General features: G+C 42.2%; 1 protein-coding gene across 3 annotated transcripts in view; it reads right to left on the bottom strand.

Moving 5' to 3' along the window:
• IDO2 (indoleamine 2,3-dioxygenase 2) overlaps positions 1–20,248 on the bottom strand; it is a 58,734-nt gene that overhangs the window by 23,324 nt on the left and 15,162 nt on the right. For 2 of the 3 annotated variants that reach the window (XM_032468693.1, XM_032468692.1), the window contains 2 exons: positions 3,927–4,046; positions 1,774–1,892 (listed from right to left, as the gene is read on the bottom strand). In XM_032468693.1, coding sequence (XP_032324584.1) covers positions 1,774–1,892; positions 3,927–4,046 — 239 coding nt within the window. Of the gene's footprint in view, positions 1–1,773; positions 1,893–3,926; positions 4,047–4,419; positions 4,570–20,248 lie in introns of those variants that run through there. The other variant, XM_032468694.1, reaches the window with a different exon arrangement.

Consider the following 20,248-nt stretch of genomic DNA (forward strand, 5'->3'; position numbering starts at 1 on the left):
GTTTCTCATTGAATCAGAAATCCAGCTTATTCAACACTGAATGCCTTGACCAGAATCATTTCTGCACATAGATTTTGTATTTATTTCTGTCCAACTTCTGAGCCAGATTATGCAGCTTTCCATGGGAACACCATGAGCCAATCCTGTTATTAAAGCAGAGCTGGTCAAAGATCTTCCCTGACAGCTAGAGAAGATGTTAAGATCCTAAGGCTCAGAGGTCCTTAGAAAGATGAGATGGCCCAATCTCACTTCCTCCAAGGGGTGCACACATCCATCCTAAAAGCTACATTGTTTAGTGGTTTAATCCTTTAAACAGGTTCAGCCACCTGCTCGCTCACACCCGTGGTTACTCACAGCCCTTCCGTGAGAAACTTCTTCCTCACGTCTAACCTAATCGTCCCTCAAGCTATTTTAGTAAGTCATAAAAGTACTGCCCCTTACCTCTATAGCCTGGAGTAAATTTGGCTGCAGTCATGAAGTTTAAAAGGAAATTTAACACTTCATCTCTTTCACCCCATTCTGACTATTTATTGGACTTTCTTGCTTGTAAAAACTCATGCCATTTCTTCTTTAGACAAATTGCCTCTATTCCTAGCTCAACTGTCAAAGGTATGTTGCCAGTTAGCTGGGACAGCATTATTAATCAAATTTCCAATGCAACATACCCAGAGCACCCAGTCTCAACTCATCCATAACCACTGATTTAGGGTCACTATATAATGATCACCTAGCGAAGGTCCTGGTCCTATCTTGACTTGAATGGAAGGCATGTTATGGAACAGTCACAGTTGCGTGAGAAAGAACGAGTGAAGTCTGAGTGAGACAGGAGGGAAGGGGGCAGGGCACCGCCATTCACGGAATGACAGCAATTAACACCAAAATGGCGGAAGACTCAACTCCCAGTAGACCTTGATGATTAAGATGGCAGGAGATTTGACTTCTAGTAGATCTTGAGCCTCATTATATGCTCATGGTAACATATTAGCATGATAAATAACATGCCCACAGGCGCCACGACAGTCCCAAGACTAACCATAGAAGGTCAAAGAGTGGGTGGTGGCCCAGTTCCTAGGAACTCCAGCCCCTTCCCCAGGGTAGCTGAAATAGTCCTCCCACTTGTAGTTGTGGAGCTACTGAGCCCATAAAAACTGGCAACACCATGCCTTGTGGCCACTCTTTTTCACTCCCTCCTCTTTGGAGACTGCCCTATACTCTGTTTATGGAGTGTGTACCAATTTTACTTTAACCTGAGCATCCAAATCCCACACCACCTTCCTTGCCTTTCTCTCACCTTACACTCTAATCAGTATGCATCTCTCTAAATAAATCTACCTTTACTCAACTGTGGCTCGCTCTCGAATTCTTTCCTGCACGAAGCCAAGGACCCACACTTGGCGAGGCATGTCCCAGGGACTCAAACAAGACCTGGGACACAGCCCTCCACACACCCCACATCCATTTTCCCTGCATCTGAATTATGAAGGAGCTTGAAGGTCAGGTAGGGAACTTCCAATGTGATGTAGAAGCAGAGAAAGTAGCCTGCACCCATGTATTCATGATCAAGGGGAAATTCCTGGGAACTATGATTTATGACCTTAAGCTCAAGTCCACCCCTTCTTTGGAACCATACATCAGGTAATGAATATGAGCATCTCTAACCAAAAGATGGCTGAAAAAGCCTGGACTTTTCCCATAGGGAGAGTAGAAGTCCCAAGACTGCCCCTTCCTTGGTGTTCATCTGGTCAAATCCCAAGCACCCTCTCCCTGTCTTACCTTCCTGGATCCCTAGCCGTCCAGTTGGCCAGCACCAAGTCTGAGTGAGTCAGGATGGGAGGGAGCCCCACGCTCCTGGAGACTTCCACAAAGGGAAGAGCAAGGTTTCTTGGCAGAACCTTTCAGATATAAACCTGGACAATCAGCATGTTCTAGAAAGAATGCATCAGTGCAAGCAGCCTGTCTCTTATTCCAGCAACCTTGTGGTAGAGAAATGACCCGGGGTAAAACTGGAATCATAGGAGTGATCCATACACACACACCTCACTCTGGTTATATATGTGTGTCTGTGTGTCTAGTCTTAGTGTTAAGACCATATACACGTATGTGTGCGTACATACGTGTGTGTGTGTGAATCAGCAAGAGGCATGGGAGAGATAGAACACTTCATCAAACCCAATAACAACTTCAAGCAAATAACCTCAAGACAGTCCCCATTCAGTCCCCAAGGTCTCTGAGGGGTGCTCTGAAGACCATTATCCACCCCTAAACCCAGGAAAAGTACTCAGATCCCTGAGGGTGGCAGTGGGGGGGGGTTCCAGCCATGAACGAAGCTAAATTAGCCCAGATCCAAAAGGAACATTCTGACAAGCCCTGTCTCCCACTTCCATTTCCATCCCCTCCTGAGCTGGACACAGCCGTTCAAAGAAGCCCAACTTCTGCTTTTGTTTTTTCCCGAGATTTTTTGAGAGGCCTGGGACAGAACTATTTTTTAGGCAGAAGACAAGAAGAGCTTTAAAGAGTTTTCAGATTCCAACCTAAGGCCAGCTTCCCTTGGGAGGCAGGGGATGAGGAGGGCAGTGAAGAATTAAGTGTCTACTTTGTTGAAAAGTTAAAGGCAGAGAAACAAAGAGATGACTCGAGGTCGGGGAGCAGGGGGCTCACTGGTAGCTGGGAAGGACATGGACACACCCCTGTCATCAACTCTACCATTTCCCTGATTTAGGATTATGGTTTGGAGGGAAGGGAGTGGGAAACCCACTGGGATGTCCTATGGTGTGTACTTAGATCTCAGACTTTTCAACACCAGACTCATGACTCTGTAAAGTTAGCCATCCTGAAACTGACACATTGTAACTGACTATCCTTCAAAAACAAGAGGTTAGACATCCTGACATTTCAAAAATCTGAAGCAGCACGCTGCCTCCCTTTTCTCTCCTTTCTCACTTTCCTTCCTTTTTCTCACAGACAGTCTCCTGGACTTAAAAGATAAGATTAACCAGGCAAACAAAGTCAGCACAGGCTATTCCCTTAAGCATGGTACGAGAACAAGCATAACACCCTGATATCTGGAAAACGTCCACTTATAAAAACAAAAATGAAACTAACAGTGATTCAAACTGTGGTTAGTGGAACTCAAAGATTTCATGTTCCAAGGTTCAGACTAAACCAGTAAAAAGCCAGGCAAAGTCTCAGACGAGATTTAAATGAATGATTAAGACAGATCACTACTGGGAGACAGCAAGCAACATTTTAAACGAATGAGAGTAGTCTTGTAAATGGCAGTGTGTGCCTCTACAGGAAGAAGTCTGCATTAGTGAAATCAGAAGGTCTGGATTGTGGCCCTGGATTTTCCACCAACTTGCTCTCTGATCTTGGACAAGGAATTTAACTTCCACAGTCCTCAACTATCTGTAAAATGGGCATGGTGCTGGTGTACTTACCTTCCAGGATTGTGAACATTGTGATTATTGATATGTCTAAGAGCAGAAAATGCTCTAAAATATAAGTCATTAAGTTTTTTATGATGTCTCAGAACTTGCCTTCAAATGCAACTCTTCAAAATTCTTGGAAGAGGGTGGGTGCCAGAAAAAAAAAAAGATTCAAAAACGAATGAAAGGGCTACCAGTTCTAAAGAAAATTAACCTCCTGGCCGGAGGAAAAGAGTCTTTTATTTAAATGAGGATTTTGCCCTTCCATCAACTCATACCCAAAGGAAAGAACAAGAAATGACCCACTTTCTGGGAAAAGAGTGTAGAGGGCAAACTCAAGGTGCAGCAGACCTGTCAGATGGCAAGACAGGAGTCCCCTAGGGGGAGGGGACAGCTCAGTGGTAGAGCGCACGCTTAGCGCACACGGGGTCCTGGGTTCAATCCCCAGTCCCTTCATAAAGAAGAAAAAGGGAAAAAGGACAGGGGTCCCTTTGTCCCTACCTCTTTGGGCTGGGTCTCTCCTTCCTGCCAGACATACCCGATGGTAATAAAGCTCAGGGTCAGGTGGGCGAGGCGCTGTTCCCGGTAACCCGTGAGGAACTGGCAGCTCAGGAGAGGCATCTGTTTAAGAGAATTTCCAGAGATGAGCAGTTGCACGGGTGCCAAGGGCGCCTGGGTCTGTGGCTTGAAGGGTTCGAGTGTAAGGAAAGGGTTATATTTCAGTGAAGGCACTACAGGTTCCACGCACATCCATTTCTCCCCTCATCTTAGGACATTACAGTATAGGAGGTATTCCAGGTCATACTGTTCGCAAAGTACCCAGCCACTCCCACCCCAGCCCCCAATTTGTCCCCACGGCGGTGCCGGACTCTGGTCACTGTTGCTGAAGAGACAGCTTGGTTAGAATGTTCTAGAATAACTAAGTCCCAAGACTGAGATCACTTGTTAGACGGAGTCCCCCATAGCAACTTTAAAAGCCTGCGTCCCAAAGCACCTGCGCTGAAGTGGCGTTATCTTTTAACCCTAATCACAGCCCTGCTACTCTGGGCCTTACTCCTTCTGGTTAATTCGCTGGTAAACAGAGGAGGAGTGGAGTTAGGAATTCGTCCAAATCCCTGTGGGGAGGTGGCTGAGCGCGGCCAGATGGTTGCTCGGTTTGAACACTCCCCGAGACCCTGGAGAGGTCTGCTGACCTCTCCATGCCCGCTCCCTCCTTGTCAAAATGCATCATAGGCAGGTGTAAAGGGGGTGGTACCATGGAAAGCAACACTGTGTACACAAGTTAGTTATTACGGACAGCCCTGCCCAGGCAAATATTACGTTTCTCAGCTTAGCCTGGGCCGGCTCTGCCTGTCTCGATTTAACATTAACAAAGTTTGAGCTCCAGCTTCCCTGCACACCCCCCTCGGCTCTTCTCCATCCCCCATCCCTCCGCTAGCTCTGGACACATCTGGGCATCTTCCCAGCTGCCCCTCTCCGGGGTCCGAAGCGCTGGAAAGGGCCTCGGTGGACGTCGTGTGTATCCCTTTAAGATCCAGGCTCGGGGAGCGATGGGAGGACAGAGAGGGGCTGGGACCCGGGGGTCCTCCCGCCCAGCGCGCAGGGCAGCTCGCCCTGCAGCCGCGGCAGCCACCGACCCCTTCGTCCGCCGTCCGCTAGGGGGAGCCCGACTGAGCACATTTCGTCTTAAAAATTGGCCCCGAGGGAGAATCGCGAAAGTTCTGTGCCCTAGGCGTGTGTGCGTGCCGGTTGTTAGGACTGCTGCTGAGATGTTGCCTTTTAACGGGAACCAGCCTGAGAGTCATAACTGCAGTTATTTATTTCAATACTTAACTTACTATAATCGTATTTATTTAGCTCTTACTAAAGTGGCCGAGGCGTGCTGCTAAAAGCTTCCCAACCAGGACGGCCCTCCACCTTCACCCAAACTCACAGGACCAAACTGAGAGTCAGAGAAGGTAAGACACAGGCCCAGGGGCACAGAGCCGGGAGGGACTGAGCCGCGGTGTGACCGCAGTTGTGCTGACCGCAGCCCCGTAGAAATACATGAGAGCCGCGTGTGTCGTTTTAGTTCCTACTAGCCACGTTGTAAAAATAGCAACAACAACAACACAGAAATTATTTTAATAACGTGCTAAGTTGATATAGGCAACATGTTATCAACGCATAATCAATATTAAAAAAATACGGGGCTGTTTTGCACTCTCTTTTTACGGTAAGTCTTCCACATCCAGTGAGGTGCTTGTAAGTCAGTTTGTCCCCGCCACATTTCAAGTGCACAGTAACCGCAAGTGGCTGTTGGCTACATGCAATGAAACTTTCAGGTAAAGAACTAAGGCCTGAGTTAAGAATGTTCCTCTTGGTTAGAGGTTTTCTGGAAACTTCCTGAACATTTCGGAGTCCCTCCAAGCAAACAAACACATACATATGTATGTTTGCTTGCTTGTCTTTTATATATAAGACAATTTATATGTATATGAATATATATAAGAAATATTTTTAATGGATTAAGAAAGAAAGCATTCATAATAGAATTTTTTTTTTTACCAAAAAAAAAAAAAACCAAGATGAAGTGGTTAGGAAGAGAGTGAGTCATACACTGACTGTTTCTCTCAGTTTAAACAACCTGATTTCATATTTATGTTTTCTTGTTAAATGGAAAGGAGATACTTTGCAGACCCGGTTTCACTGGATTTCATAAAACAGTTTTCTTTTGTCTTTGGCAAGAGGGAGCTGGCTTGTTTCCTGATTTTCTTACTGTTGGTTACAATCGCCCTTTATGGAAAGAGGGAGGAAGCTGGATTGAGAATACTGCAGTTAGAATACAAGGGCATGAGTCAGTTTTCCCAGTTTGGTCTCAAGGACCCTTCAGCCAGGCCAGCATCGGCTCAGCTGAATGACTACTTCCTTAGACACACATCACTTTGCTGGTGCCAGCGTCATATTATTTTTAAAATGGCTGACATTAACCTTTTTTTAATTGTCTGACTGTCCCACTAGGGCGTGAGCTTCTGGAGAAAAATGACACTTAAATATATATATATATTTTTTAATGTATACAAAAATAGTAGAATGCTACTGTAAAAATACTAAATATACACATATATATGAGAAAGTGGTTTCTACTAGTCTTGATATCACTCCTTAGAGCTAATTGCTGTTGAAACTTCAGTATTTCTACTTCTATCTGTCTAAATATCTGTAAATATTAAACAATTATGCAATAATATTTAAAATATACACATTCAGTGTTTATATTAAATATATATATGCATCAAATAGATAATTATTTTACATATATACATACTTATAGGCATTTATATCATTATATACATGATGCATTTATATACATCATGTATATAATTTTTACTCTATACACCTTCCTTTTTTCTGTGAACTATATTGCAAAAGTATGTATATTTTATATATACACGTACATACAGAGGAGAGATAGATGTATACATTGTCACTTAATAGTTGTATAGTGAATGGAAATAGTACTTAAGTAAATGGAAAACTATACAACCACTTAAGTATCCAAATCCAATTACTTAAGTATCCAGATCCAGTTAGTTATTAATAACTATTTAGGGGATAATATATTTGTCATCTTTTTTCTTTTTTTGTTTATTTCACTATGAGAATTGCTGCCATGAACACCCTTGCTTAATCATCTTTGCCCTTTTGAGCGAGTATTTCTGTGGGATAAATTCATAAAAACCCATACAAATGAGATAAAATTTGCTAGATGAAAGCTTACGCGTATTTAAAATTTTAACGGACGGGGCCAAATTGCTTGTCAGAAAGCTCGCACCAATTTTCTCTCTTGCTGTCAGCTTTGCTCTTCCGCAAGTTAACTCCATCATGGTAATGGTTTGTTTCATTTGTTGCCAAACCGATGGCCAAACCCAGATACTCTGCTGTTTTCCTTTGCATTTTTTTGTTTATTCCTGACATTGAGCGTTTTTGCATGTTTATTATTATCCATCCAGATACCTCTGTCTGTAATTTAACCATTCATGTCCCTTACCTGTCTTTGCCGGTCGATCACCTTATCGATTTGGTAGAACTCATTTTACATCACAATCCTGAACTTTGTCTGATACAGATGTTCTAGATTATTTCCCTAGTTTATCATTTCTCTTTTAATAATTTATTTTGAATGTTATTTCAACATTATATTGCAATCAGACCCACTGCAGAGATATTTTATTGGTAAATTATTATCAACTCTTTTCACAAACGAATAAAAAAACAACATTGACCACATTTTACTTCTAAGCCACTGTGTTCTGCATTGTAAATGACTTTGGGGACGTGAGCCCATATTATCGCTTACGACAGGGATATTCACAACCCGCAAATTTGTGTAAATGAAATGGGGACTAAAAACAGAGAAACTCATTGGGGGGTTTTTACCCCAGTGGAAATGTCCTCTCCTGATCGATGACTCATCTTCCTTGGTGATACCCAGCTAATATTTTGACAGTTTCTGGCCCTCGGATGTGTTGGGAGAGATAAGTCTGAGGTTTTCCTTCTTGGAGTGAAAAAATACTGACTGAGTTTCTCAGTGTGTGTGAGCATTTTTTGACTCTAAAACGTGATGCTGACTAACAGATTGGCCCTCTATTTCTCCACCAAATGTTTTGGAAGTGCATTTCATCCTTTTTAGTTAATAAAAGTATTCTGTGAAAGATATCACATGCGTATATATTAGATACATAGACATTTATTTACAGTTTAAAGGATAAATGCAGGTAAATGCTTATTTACCCATCATTCCAGCTTAAGAAGCAGAACTTTACCAAGTTCTCTCCTTAGCCTACCAGAGACTCCCATTTGCTGAATTCTCTGTTGGTTATTTTCTTGCTATTATATTCAGAATTTATATGTATGTGATGACTAAACAGTATGTTACTGAGTTTGGGTAATTTTGAGATTCACCCACGTTACTGCATACGGTTCATTCATTTCTCCAGCGATTTCACATGTTTTTGCTTCGATAAGTGGCATTTTTAAACCCCACAGGGCACGCAGACACCCAGGAAGGTATTTATATACACAAGCGTGGAATCCTTAGATAAGAGAGATGCGTATCTCAGTGTTTTCCTGATAATGACAAATAGTTGTTCAAGGAGGTGGTACCTACTCACAGCACACGAGCCATCCAGCTGCCTCATACTCTTGCCAATAACCGGTACCGTCAGAGTTTTAAACATTTTCCCGTTTTGTGGTTGTAAAATGTTACCCTATTATAGTTTTCATTTTCGTTTTCCTGGTTATATGAAGGTTGGCATCTTTCGTGTGCCATGCGATCATCTTTGCTTCCTACTCTGTCAAATGCCTGCTCGTGTCTGTTAATACGCTTTCTTGCTTGGTTGCTTGGCTTCCTTACTGATTTCCAGGACTTTATATATTCAGGATACAGATATTTTCCTGAGCTACGTGTATGACAGTAACTTCCTTCAGTTTGTCGCTCGGCTTTTCATTTTCTGTTATGCTCTGTTTTGACAAACAGAGATCCTATTTTAAGGAAATCAAGTTATCGTAAAAATATCCTAATCTTATATCATTACAAAATTCTTCCGTAGTCCAAGTGACTATTCTTTTAAATGGTCTTCACAAAGGTTTTGTCTTTTTCATGTAAGGTCTTAACTATTTGGGATGAAGTTATTTCTGTTTGTGATAAAAGGAGCAGATTCAACGTGTGATTTTTGCTATTGGCGTGTGGTTCGTGCAAATAAAGTCACCCTAGTACCGTTATGTTCCCCACTGATCTATCATTTCATCACTATTATTTATTAAGATTTCACACTTATGTGGGTCTCTGTGTAGACTCTCTGTTAAGATGTTCGGTTCTCTTTGTGCATTGCTGCCTTAGTGTCTCAGAAGACTGGTCTCAAGTTCTATAGTTTTAGAAGATGTCATGATAACCGATAAGGCAAATCTTCTTACCTTGCTGTTAAATAATCATTATTATTTTTTGTTCTTTTGCTTTGTAACACAGCATAGCAAACGAAACACAATCTGCCATTACAACTTTGGCACACTATGCCTTGTTAAAAAGACATACAGAACTTCAGCTCCATCATGTAACACATCTTGGCCAGGAGAGCATGTTGATTCACACACATTATTTTAGAAATCATCTCTTATCACACAGCCACATTCGCAATGATTACTTAGAATTGACCATACCGTTCATTAATTTCCCTCTTTGGCAATGTTTCTTAAATACTCATTTCTCTTTCCCGAGTCCTTTATTTGGATTTGTAGTCACTGTGGTGGAATCATTCCTGAGCAACTGAGACAAAGGGCTTACATGGTATAGTTTCTTACTTCTTGATTTGACTGATAATTTATTTTCTTTTGTGCTCACAGATGAATAATAAAATCTGGGTTCTAAATACTCTTTTTCCCAAAATGTTAAATATCCATACTTTATCTCTGATTATACACAGATGTATCTTTATCTTATACTTTGTGTTATCACCTGATGCTACTTTATTTGCTTGCTCAAACTGTTCCAGCTTGGGCCCTGGGAGTTAATTTAGGTTAGCGTGTCCCATTGTCCCCTTTGACATAACCCCATTCCCCCGCCTTTTTAATTTCTTTTGTTTGTGTGTTTGTTTTTGATGGAGGTGCTGGGGATTGAACCCAGGACCCTGTGCATGCTAAGCATGTGCTCTAACACTGAGCTATACCCTCCCCTTTTGTTTCTGACACATTTCATTTAGCAAATGTATTTAAGGTTCATCCATGCTGTTGAATAAATCAATAGCTCATTCAGTTTGGTCACTGAATAGCATTCCATTGTATGAATACAACTCAGTGTCTTGGTGCAGACTGCTGGAACAAAGTGCCATAGGCTGGATGGCTTATAAACAATGGAAAGTTCATTCTTCCAATTTAGGGAGGCAGAAGCTAAGATCGGGGTGCCAGCATGGTTGGGTTCCGGTGAGAACCCTCCTGCTGTCTTCTTGTTGCGTCCTCACGTGATAGCAAAAGAGGGCCAGAGCGCCCTGGGGTCACTTTTATCAGGGCACTAATTCCACTTATGAACATCCCATTCCACCCTCCTAACCTAATTTCTTTCTGTGTTGGTCAATTTTGTGTGTCACCTTGACTAGGCTAAGGGATGTCCAGATAGCCAGTAAATATTGTTTCTGGGCACATCCATGAGTGTTTTTGGAAGAGATTCTGGAAGAGCCTGGTACCCGAGTAAAGAATTCTGGTGGCATCATCCACTCTGTTTAGGGCATAAATAGAACAGAAAAAGTGGAGAAAGGGTGAATCTCCTCTCTGAGCTGGGGCAGCTCTCTCCCTCTGGCCCCAAACATTAACACTCCTAGTTCTTGGCTCTTCAGATCCAGACTGGAAATTATACCACTGGCTCCCCCGGTTCTCAGCTCTCCTGGGCCTCCAGCTTGCAGGTGGCAGAACACAGGACTCGTGAGCCTCTGTGATCACGTGAACCAACCGCTCCCAATAAATCTCTTTCCTTCTATCTCTGTACATCGTGTCGGTTCTGTTTCTCGGTGATCAGTACACCGCCCATTTATTTGGGTTTATGTTGTTTATTTCTTTGCTTTCCAGTAGTTCCTTTTACATAGCAACTTTACACTTTTTTTTATTTTTTATTGATTTATAATCATTTTACAATGTTGTGTCAAATTCCAGTGTTCAGCACAATTTTTCAGTTATTCATGGACATATACACACTCATTGTCACATTTTTTTCTCTGTGAGTTATCATAACATTTTGTGTATATTTCCCTGTGCTATACAGTGTAGTCTATTCTACAGTTTTGAAATCCCAGTCTATCCCTTCCCACCCTCCACCCCCCTGGTAACCACAAGTCTGTATTCTCTGTCTGTGAGTCTATTTCTGTCCTTTATTTACGCTTTGTTTTTGTTTGTTTGTTTTTGTTTTTGTTTTTTAGATTCCACATATGAGTGATCTCATATGGTATTTTTCTTTCTCTTTCTGGCTTACTTCACTTAGAATGACATTCTCCAGGAGCATCCATGTTGCTGTAAATGGCATTATGTTGTCGGTTTTTATGGCTGAGTAGTATTCCATTGTATAAATATACCACCTCTTCTTTATCCAGTCACCTGTTGATGGACATTTAGGCTGTTTCCATGTTTTGGCTATTGTAAATAGTGCTGCTATGAACATTGGGGTGCAGGTGTCATCCTGAAGTAGATTTCCTTCTGGATACAAGCCCAGGAGTGGGATTCCTGGGTCATATGGTAAGTCTATTCCTAGTCTTTTGAGGAATCTCCACACTGTTTTCCATAGTGGCTGCACCAAACTGCATTCCCACCAGCAGTGTAGGAGGGTTCCCCTTTCTCCACAGCCTCTCCAGCATTTGTCATTTGTGGATCTTTGAATGACAGCCATTCTGACTGGTGTGAGGTGATACCTCATTGTAGTTTTGATTTGCATTTCTCTGATAATTAGTGATATTGAGCATTTTTTCATGTGCTTTTTGATCATTTGTATGTCTTCCTTGGAGAATTGCTTGTTTAGGTCTTCTGCCCATTTTTGGATTGGGTTGTTTATTTTTTTCTTATTGAGTCGTATGAGCTGCTTATATATTCTGGAGATCAAGCCTTTGTCGGTTTCACTTGCAAAAATTTTCTCCCATTCCGTAGGTTTTCTTCTTGTTTTACTTCTGGTTTCCTTTGCTGTGCAGAAGCTTGTAAGTTTCATTAGGGCCCATTTGTTTATTCTTGCTTTTATTTCTTCTAGGAGAAAATTTTTGAGATGTATGTCAGATAATGTTTTGCCTATGTTTTCCTCTAGGAGGTTTATTGTATCTTGTCTTATGTTTAAGTCTTTAATCCATTTTGAGTTGATTTTTGTATATGGTGTAAGGGAGTGTTCTAGCTTCATTGTTTTACATGCTGCTGTCCAGTTTTCCCAACACCATTTGCTGAAGAGACTGTCTTTATTCCAATGTATATTCTTGCCTCCTTTGTCAAAGATGAGTTGACCAAAAGTTTGTGGGTTCATTTCTGGGCTCTCTATTCTGTTCCATTGGTCTATATGTCTGTTTTGGTACCAATACCATGCTGTCTTGATGACTGTAGCTCTATAGTATTGTCTGAAGTCTGGGAGAGTTATTCCTCCAGCCTCTTTCTTTCTCTTCAGTAATGCTTTGGCAATTCTAGGTCTTTGATGGTTCCATATGAATTTTATTATGATTTTTTTCTAGTTCTGTGAAATATGTCCTGGGTAATTGGATAGGGATTGCATTAAATCTGTAGATTGCCTTGGGCAGTGTGACCATTTTAACAATATTGATTCTTCCAATCCAAGAGCATGGAATATCTTTCCATTTTTTAAAGTCTTCTTTAATTTCCTTCATCAATGGTTTATAGTTTTCTGTGTATAATTCTTTCACCTCCTTGGTTAGATTTATTCCCAGATATTTTATTACTTTGGGTGCTATTTTAAAGGGGATTGTTTCTTTACTTTCTTCTTCTGTTGATTTATCGTTAGTGTAAAGAAATGCAACTGATTTTTGAACGTTAACTTTGTAACCTGCTACCTTGCTGAATTCTTCAATCAGCTCTAGTAGCTTTTGTGTGGACCTTTTAGGGTTTTCTATATATAGTAACATGTCATCAGCATATAATGACACTTTTACCTCTTCTTTTCCAATTTGGATCCCTTTTATTTCTTTCTCTTGCCTGACTGCTGTGGCTAGGACTTCCAGGACTATGTTGAATAGGAGTGGTGATAGTGCGCATCCTTGTCTTGTCCCAGATTTTAGTGGGAAGCTTTTGAGTTTTTCACCATTGAGTACTATGCTGGCTGTAGGTTTGTCATATATAGCTTTTATTATGTTGAGATATGTTCCCTCTATACCCACTTTGGCGAGAGTTTTTATCATAAATGGGTGTTGAATTTTATCAAATGCTTTTTCTGCATCGATTGAGATGATCATGTGGTTTTTGTCCTTTCTCTTGTTGATGTGATGTATTACACTGATTGATTTGCGTATGTTGAACCAGCCTTGTGTCCCTGGGATGAACCCCACTTGGTCATGATGTATAATCTTTTTTATGTGTTGTTGGATTCTATTTGCTAAAATTTTGGTGAGGATTTTGGCGTCTATGTTCATCAGTGATATTGGCCTATAATTCTCTTTTTTTGTAGTGTCTTTGCCTGGTTTTGGTATCAGGGTGATGGTGGCTTCATAGAATGAGTTTGGGAGTATTCCCTCCTTTTCAATCGTCTGGAAGAGTTTGAGGACTGGTATGAGTTCTTCTTTGTATGTTTGGTAGAATTCCCCGGTGAAGCCGTCCGGTCCTGGACTTTTATTTGTAGGGAGGTTTTTAATTGCTATTTCTATTTCCTTTCTAGTGATCGGATTGTTCAAGTGTTCAGATTCTTCTTGATTCAGTTTTGGTGGACAGTATGTTTCCAGAAACTTGTCCATCTCCTCTAGGTTATCCAGTTTGGTTCCATATAGTTTTTCATAATATTCTCGTATGATATTCTGTATTTCTATTTTGTTTGTTGTAATTTCTCCATTTTCCTTTCTTATTTTGCTAATTTGTGCTCTCTCTTTTTTCTTCTTTGTGAGTTTGGCCAGAGGTTTGTCGATTTTATTTACTTTTTCAAAAAACCAGCTTTTGGTTTGGTTGATTTTTTCTATGGTCTTGTTAATCTCTATCGTATTTAATTCCCCTCTGATCTTTATTATTTCCTTCCTTCTGCTGCTTTTTGGGGCTTTTTGTTCTTCTTTTTCTAATTCATTCAGGTGGTGGGTTAAATTGTTTATTTGAGATTGTTCTTCTTTTTTGAGGAAGGCCTGTATCGCTATAAACTTCCCTCTTAGCACTGCCTTTGCTGTGTCCCATAGGTTTTGAGTGGTTGTGCTTTCATTATCATTTGTCTCAAGGTATTTTTTAATTTCAGCTTTGATTTCCTCATTGATCCATTGTTTTTTCAATAACATATTGTTTAATCTCCATGCTTTCCTTTTTTTCTCCTTTGTTTCTCTGTTGTTGATTTCCAGTTTCATGGCATTGTGGTCAGTAAAGATGCTTGAGATAATTTCTATCTTCTTAAAATTGTTGAGGTTTCTTTTGTGCCCAAGTACATGATCGATCCTGGAAAATGTTCCATGTGCACTTGAAAAGAATGTATATCCTATTTTTGGGGGGTGTAATGCTCTGAAAATATCCACCAAATCTAGTTTTTCTATTGTAGTATTTAATTTCTCTGTTGCCTTGTTTATTTTCTGTCTGGAAGATCTGTCTAGTGATGTTAATGCAGTGTTAAAATCTCCAACTATGATTGTATTCCCATCAATATCCCCCTTTATCTCTGTTAGTAATTCTTATATGTACTTAGGTGCTCCTATATTGGGTGCATATATATTAATGAGTGTAATATCCTCATCTTATATCACTCCTTTAATCATTATAAAATGTCCTTCTTTATCTTTCTTTATGGCCTTTGTTTTAAAGTCTATTTTGTCTGAAATCAGTACTGCAACACCTGCTTTTTTGGCTTTTCCATTTGCATGGAATATCCTTTTCCATCCTTTCACTCTCAATCTATATGTGTCCTTCTCCCTAAAGTGGGTCTCTTGTATGCAGCATATTGAAGGTTCTTGCTTTATTATCCAGTCTGCCACTCTGTGTCTTTTGACTGGAGCATTTAGTCCATTAACATTTACAGTAATTAATGATAGATGTGTGTTTATTGCCATTTTGAACCTATCTTTGCAGTTGAATTGGTATATCCTCTTTGTTCCTTTCTTCTTCCTTTTGTGGTTTGGTAATTTTCCTTTGTATTATCATGGATTTTATTTCATTTTTGTGACTCCTTTGTAAATTTTTGGCTTGTGGTTACCCTTTTTTGTAAATCTATCAACCCATTACTATAACTGTTTTTATTAAACTGATAGTAACATGATCTCAAACCCATCCTACTGTTAAAAAAATTTTTAAAAGAAAGAAAAAAATATTCTATATTTCCCTGCCTCCCTCTCCCACTCTCAGTGATTTGTATGTCTTCTTTTATAATTTCATGTTTACTTTATTTGTAATTCATGAGTTATCACCTTTCCAATTGTGTGTTTCTCATTTCTGTAGCATCCTGCTGCTTTTCTATTTAGAATAGCCCTTTCAATATTTCTTTTAGCATGGGTTTAGTGTTGCTAAACTCCTGCAGCTTTTTTTTTGTCTGTGAAACTCTTTATTTCTCCTTCTATCCTCAAGGATAGCCTTGCTGGATAAAGGATCCTAGGCTGCATCTTTTTTTCATTCAGGGCTTTGAATATATCTTGCCACTCCCTTCTGGCCTGTAGTGTTTGTGTAGAGAAATCAGCTGATAGCCTTATGGGGGGGTTCCCTTGTAACTTACTCTTTGCTTTTCTCTTGCTGCCTTTAGAATCATTTCTTTATCCTTGACTCTGGCCATCTTGATTATGATATGTCTTGGTGTGGGTCTATTTGGGTTTTTCCTGTTTGGGACCCTCTGAGCTTCCTGTACTTGGATATCTGATTCCTTCTTTAAGTTTGGGAAGTTTTCAGTCATGATTTCTTCAAAAACCTTTTCAATCCCCTTTGATCTTTCTTCTCCTTCTGGGACCCCTATTATGCGAAGATTGGGACGCTTTATATTATCCCATAGGTCCCTTATGCTATTTTCATTATTTTTTATTTGCTTCTCTTGTAGTTCTTCTGAATGGGTGCTTTCTATTGCCCTGTCTTCTAGGTCACTAATTCGTTCCTCTGCATTATCTAGTCGGCTTTGCACAGCTATTAGATCATTCCTCATCTCTGTCAATGAGTTTACCCATTCTACTTGGCTCTTCTTTATAGCTTCAATTTCATTTTTGACATATTTTATATCTCTAAACACTATCTCTTTTAATTCCTTCAGCAATTCGATCACTCCTTTTTTGAAATCTTGATCTAGTAGGCTATCGATGTCTATTTCGTTGCTCTTTCTTTCAGGGGATTTCTCTTGTTCTTTTAATTGGGAAAGGTTTTTCTGCTTCTTCATCTTGCTCATACCTCTTTGGCACTGTGGTTTATGGAGTATCAGTTGTTTATTTTGGTCCTTAAGGATTTTATCTATCTGATGCCTATTTAGGAATAGAACTTAGGAAAAAAAGAAAAAAAAATAAGAGAGAGAGAGAGAGAGAATTTTAAAAGAAGGGAGAAAGAGGGTTTGAAAACAGTGTATAATGAATAAAAGAAGAGTGAGTTGAAGCAGAGTATTAATCGGGTTGGGACGTCCTTTTAAAACCTTTACAAAAAAAGGGGGGGGGGGAGATGAATAGATGTATTTGAAACCTGTGTCTAATCAATAGCAGAACATCAAAACCCAAGAGAAATAGAAATGAATTAAGAAGTAAAGATTAAGAGAGTAATAGAAAATAGAACAGGTAAAAACAGATTTAAAAAAAAAAGGGGGTGGGTTTGTCGGTGTTCTCCTGGAGTCTGTGTGCTTTTAATGTGAAGTCTTTCTGTCTTTGTCCTGTTTTGGAAGCTCAGCTTGCTGTTTTCAGGGGCCCTCCGTTGGCGCCCTCTTCTGTGCTGCTCCCAGCCCCTGTCGGCAAGCAGATCGCGCCTCCTCCCAACACTGGGTCAGGTGCAGCTCTCTGCTATGGGCGGGCGGGTCGCTGCCCCTCCGGATGCCGCAGTCAGATGTTGCAGACTGGCCGGGTAGGAGGGCGGGTCGTGCCCCCTCCCAGCACCTCGGTCAGGGGCTGTGTTCCTGCCCGAAAGGCAGGGGGGCCGCTCTCCCTCTACCTGCGCCACCGGTAGTTCCGCTCTCTGTGCGGCTGCGCTCTCCGCCCTGGTCGGCGCTCTGCAGGTGGGCTCAGGGAAGACCAAGGGACAGCCCTGTCCCCGCTCCGAGCCAAAACCCAGCTCCTTGTTTGTCTTTGTGGAGCAAGTTCTCTGAGGGACATGGATGGAAGGATCCTATCTGCCCCGGGCTGCAGGCCAGTCTCAGTCTGGCCGTTGAGGCTGCTAAGCCCTTCGGTGCGGATGCAGGTTTCGCCCCCGCCCCCGCCCCCGCCCCCGCCCGAGTGCTCAGCGCGGAGGATATGGCGGCTGTGCCTGAGCCCCGCCTCTCTTCCCCCGAAAACTTTCCGCGGGTTTTCAGAGATGGGGGTGTGCACCCTTCCCCCGAGAGCACATCAACCCTGCTGTTTTATGGAGGGCCCAGGTTGTTCTGCCCTGTACACCCACAGCCACGGCGCGCAGCCCCTTGCGTTCCCCCGGGGCTGCCTCCGTGCAGCCGCCCCCGTCCTCCGCCGGGCTTGTGCAGCCTGGCCCTGCCCGCCGCTGCCGGCCCGCGTCTCAGGCTGGGTGTCGGGGGGACGCTCTGTGCCCGTTTAACTTAGTTCTGTTAGTCAAGGGCTGCTCTGTACAGATCCGAGCCTCGGAGGCTCCCCCTCCGTCCCGCTGGCCTCTCCGTTGGAGAGGGGAGACCCAGCGAGCGAGCGCGAGTCCTCCTTTGCCTCTCCCTCCCCGCGGGACCTGTCCCGCGCTGCTTTGCCTTTTGTTCTTTCTTTTTTCCTTTTCTCCTACCAGATTTTTGGCGTCTTTATCTTTTGAAGAGGGCGATGTTCTGTCGGAGTTCCACAGGTGCTCTGGTTGGCTGAGTGGGTCTGTAGATGTGGGTCTTGGTGTATTTGTGGGAGAGGGTGACCTGCGAGCGTCCTTCTACTCCGCCATCTTCTCCGTCTCCTCTCAACTTTACATTTTTATGAAGTAGATACACTGGAGACATTAATTAGAATTTAGAAATAACTGATCTCATCTTTTTGGTTTTTATCGGAAGCTAAATGTTCTGTCTCTTCCTCCTCCTTTTTGACTTGCTTATTCTCTTCATATCATTTAGTAACTTGGGATTCTCTGCTCATGTGAAGGAATGGAGGCTAGGGTTACGACAATTAGAAGCCAATAACGTTGGCTGATCACGTTTCCAGACTATTTCCATGTTTCCTCTCGTATAGCTTCCTGCGAGCTAGTCAGTTGCCTGCAGTGTTTTGCGGCAGAGGGCGGAGAAGGGAAATCTTCCTGGTAGATGGGTGACTCTAAGCCAGTGACCAAGTTTTTATTTTTCCCCAAGAGCTAATAGACAGGTGCACCGGGGCTTTCTGCGAGCAAGGTGGTTGGCCCAGAGGCACTGTGAGATGGGAGATGGAGCCTCTGGGGTCTTCTTTTTACTTGGGTTGAATGCTCAGTGTGGGTACTACAGACTCATTTCTGGATCTGATATAATTTGCTTAATAAGGTGCAAAGATCCTTTAAGTTTTTATTCCATCATTGGTCCTGTCTCTTATTTACTCAACGTGTGAATTCACTTACGTTCTCTGTGCCTAGCAGAAGCAAACGTCTTGGTCCGTAGCTCCACACGTGGTCGTGGAAGCCATCACATTTGCATCTCAGGGTGCTTTTCCAGTAGATGCAGCCTCAGTCTGTGGTGGTGAAGTCTTCAGAGTGTGGCTTCATTTCATTAGTTGTTCTATATGTAATTAGAAGGATAGAGACTGGCCACGAGCGTCTTGTTTGTTTCCAATGGTTGTCCCCACAAATGAAGACAAACCCGGATGCTTAAAACAACAGAAATGTGTTCTCTCACGGTTCCGGAGGCTGAAAGTCTGAAATGAAGGTGTTTGTGAGGTCTGTTCCCTCTGGGACTCCCGGGGAGAATCTGATCCATGTTTCTCTCCTAGTTTCTGGCGTTTGCCAGCCGCTCTCGGGGTGCGTTAAGGGCTTGTAGGTGCGTTGCTTCAATCTCTGACTCTGTCTTCATTCACGTGGTGTCCCAGCCTATGAGCTGCCTCTGTGTCCAAATCCCCTTCCTACTGTAAGCACACCAGTCTTACTGGATTTAGAGTGCTCCCCAGTACCATGCGGCCCTTATCTACCTCGGTTACACCTGTGAACACCCTGCTTCCCAGTGAGGCCACCTGCACAGGTTCCAGGTAGACGTGATCCCTGGAGAGACACTGTTGAACCCAGCAGGAGTGTCAGGGGGTTGATTCCACTGCCGTCCTGAGCTGTTTCCCCAGCGCCCAGGTTTTCCATCACCGGAAGTTAGCTGGACACACCTGGCCTTTCCTCATTGACATTCAACACAAGAGAAGCACCAGTTCAGCAGGTCCCTACTTCACTTACGGAAGTTCAGTCACATCGAGCCCGAGGAAAGCCCAGTGCAGAGGACTGTGCGGCTCACAGATTGAACTGTAATCTGCCTTCGGGCAGACTGTCCCAGGCTCCCCCTGCTTCTTCGCCCTGTCACTCTGAGATGGGAGACGGAGCATCTGGGGGTCTTCCTTTCGCTTAGGTTGAATGCTCGGCGTGGGTACTACGGACCCATTTCTGGATCTGATATAATTTGCTTAATAAAACACAGAGATCCTTAAGGTTTTTATCCCATCATTGGTGCTGTCTCTTCTTCTCCCTCACTCACAGATACTTCCCTTCTCTCTCTCTCATTTTTGTTTCTTCTTTTTGTATTTCTTTGGTCACATTAATGAGACTTTATCCAGCAGGAAAAAAAATTCTTTGATTTAGTTTGCCGTCCTCACAGACACTGAGAACAGTCCCATGCTTCTCTTGCAGGATCATAAACCTTGTGCCTGCACTTAGCAGGCATTCAATCAGCCTTTTTAAATGAATTTGTAATTGTAGGCATGAAATATATCTAAGACAGTGAAGGGGAATTTTGGAGGGTGGAAAACCTCTTGTATTAAAAAAAAAAAAAACCTAAAAAACAAAAAACCCTTGTAATTGTTCAATTAAAAAAAATCCTAAAAAACTTATAATTG

Source organism: Camelus ferus, chromosome 26 (genome assembly GCF_009834535.1).
Source record: "Camelus ferus isolate YT-003-E chromosome 26, BCGSAC_Cfer_1.0, whole genome shotgun sequence".
Lineage (NCBI taxonomy): Eukaryota > Metazoa > Chordata > Mammalia > Artiodactyla > Camelidae > Camelus > Camelus ferus.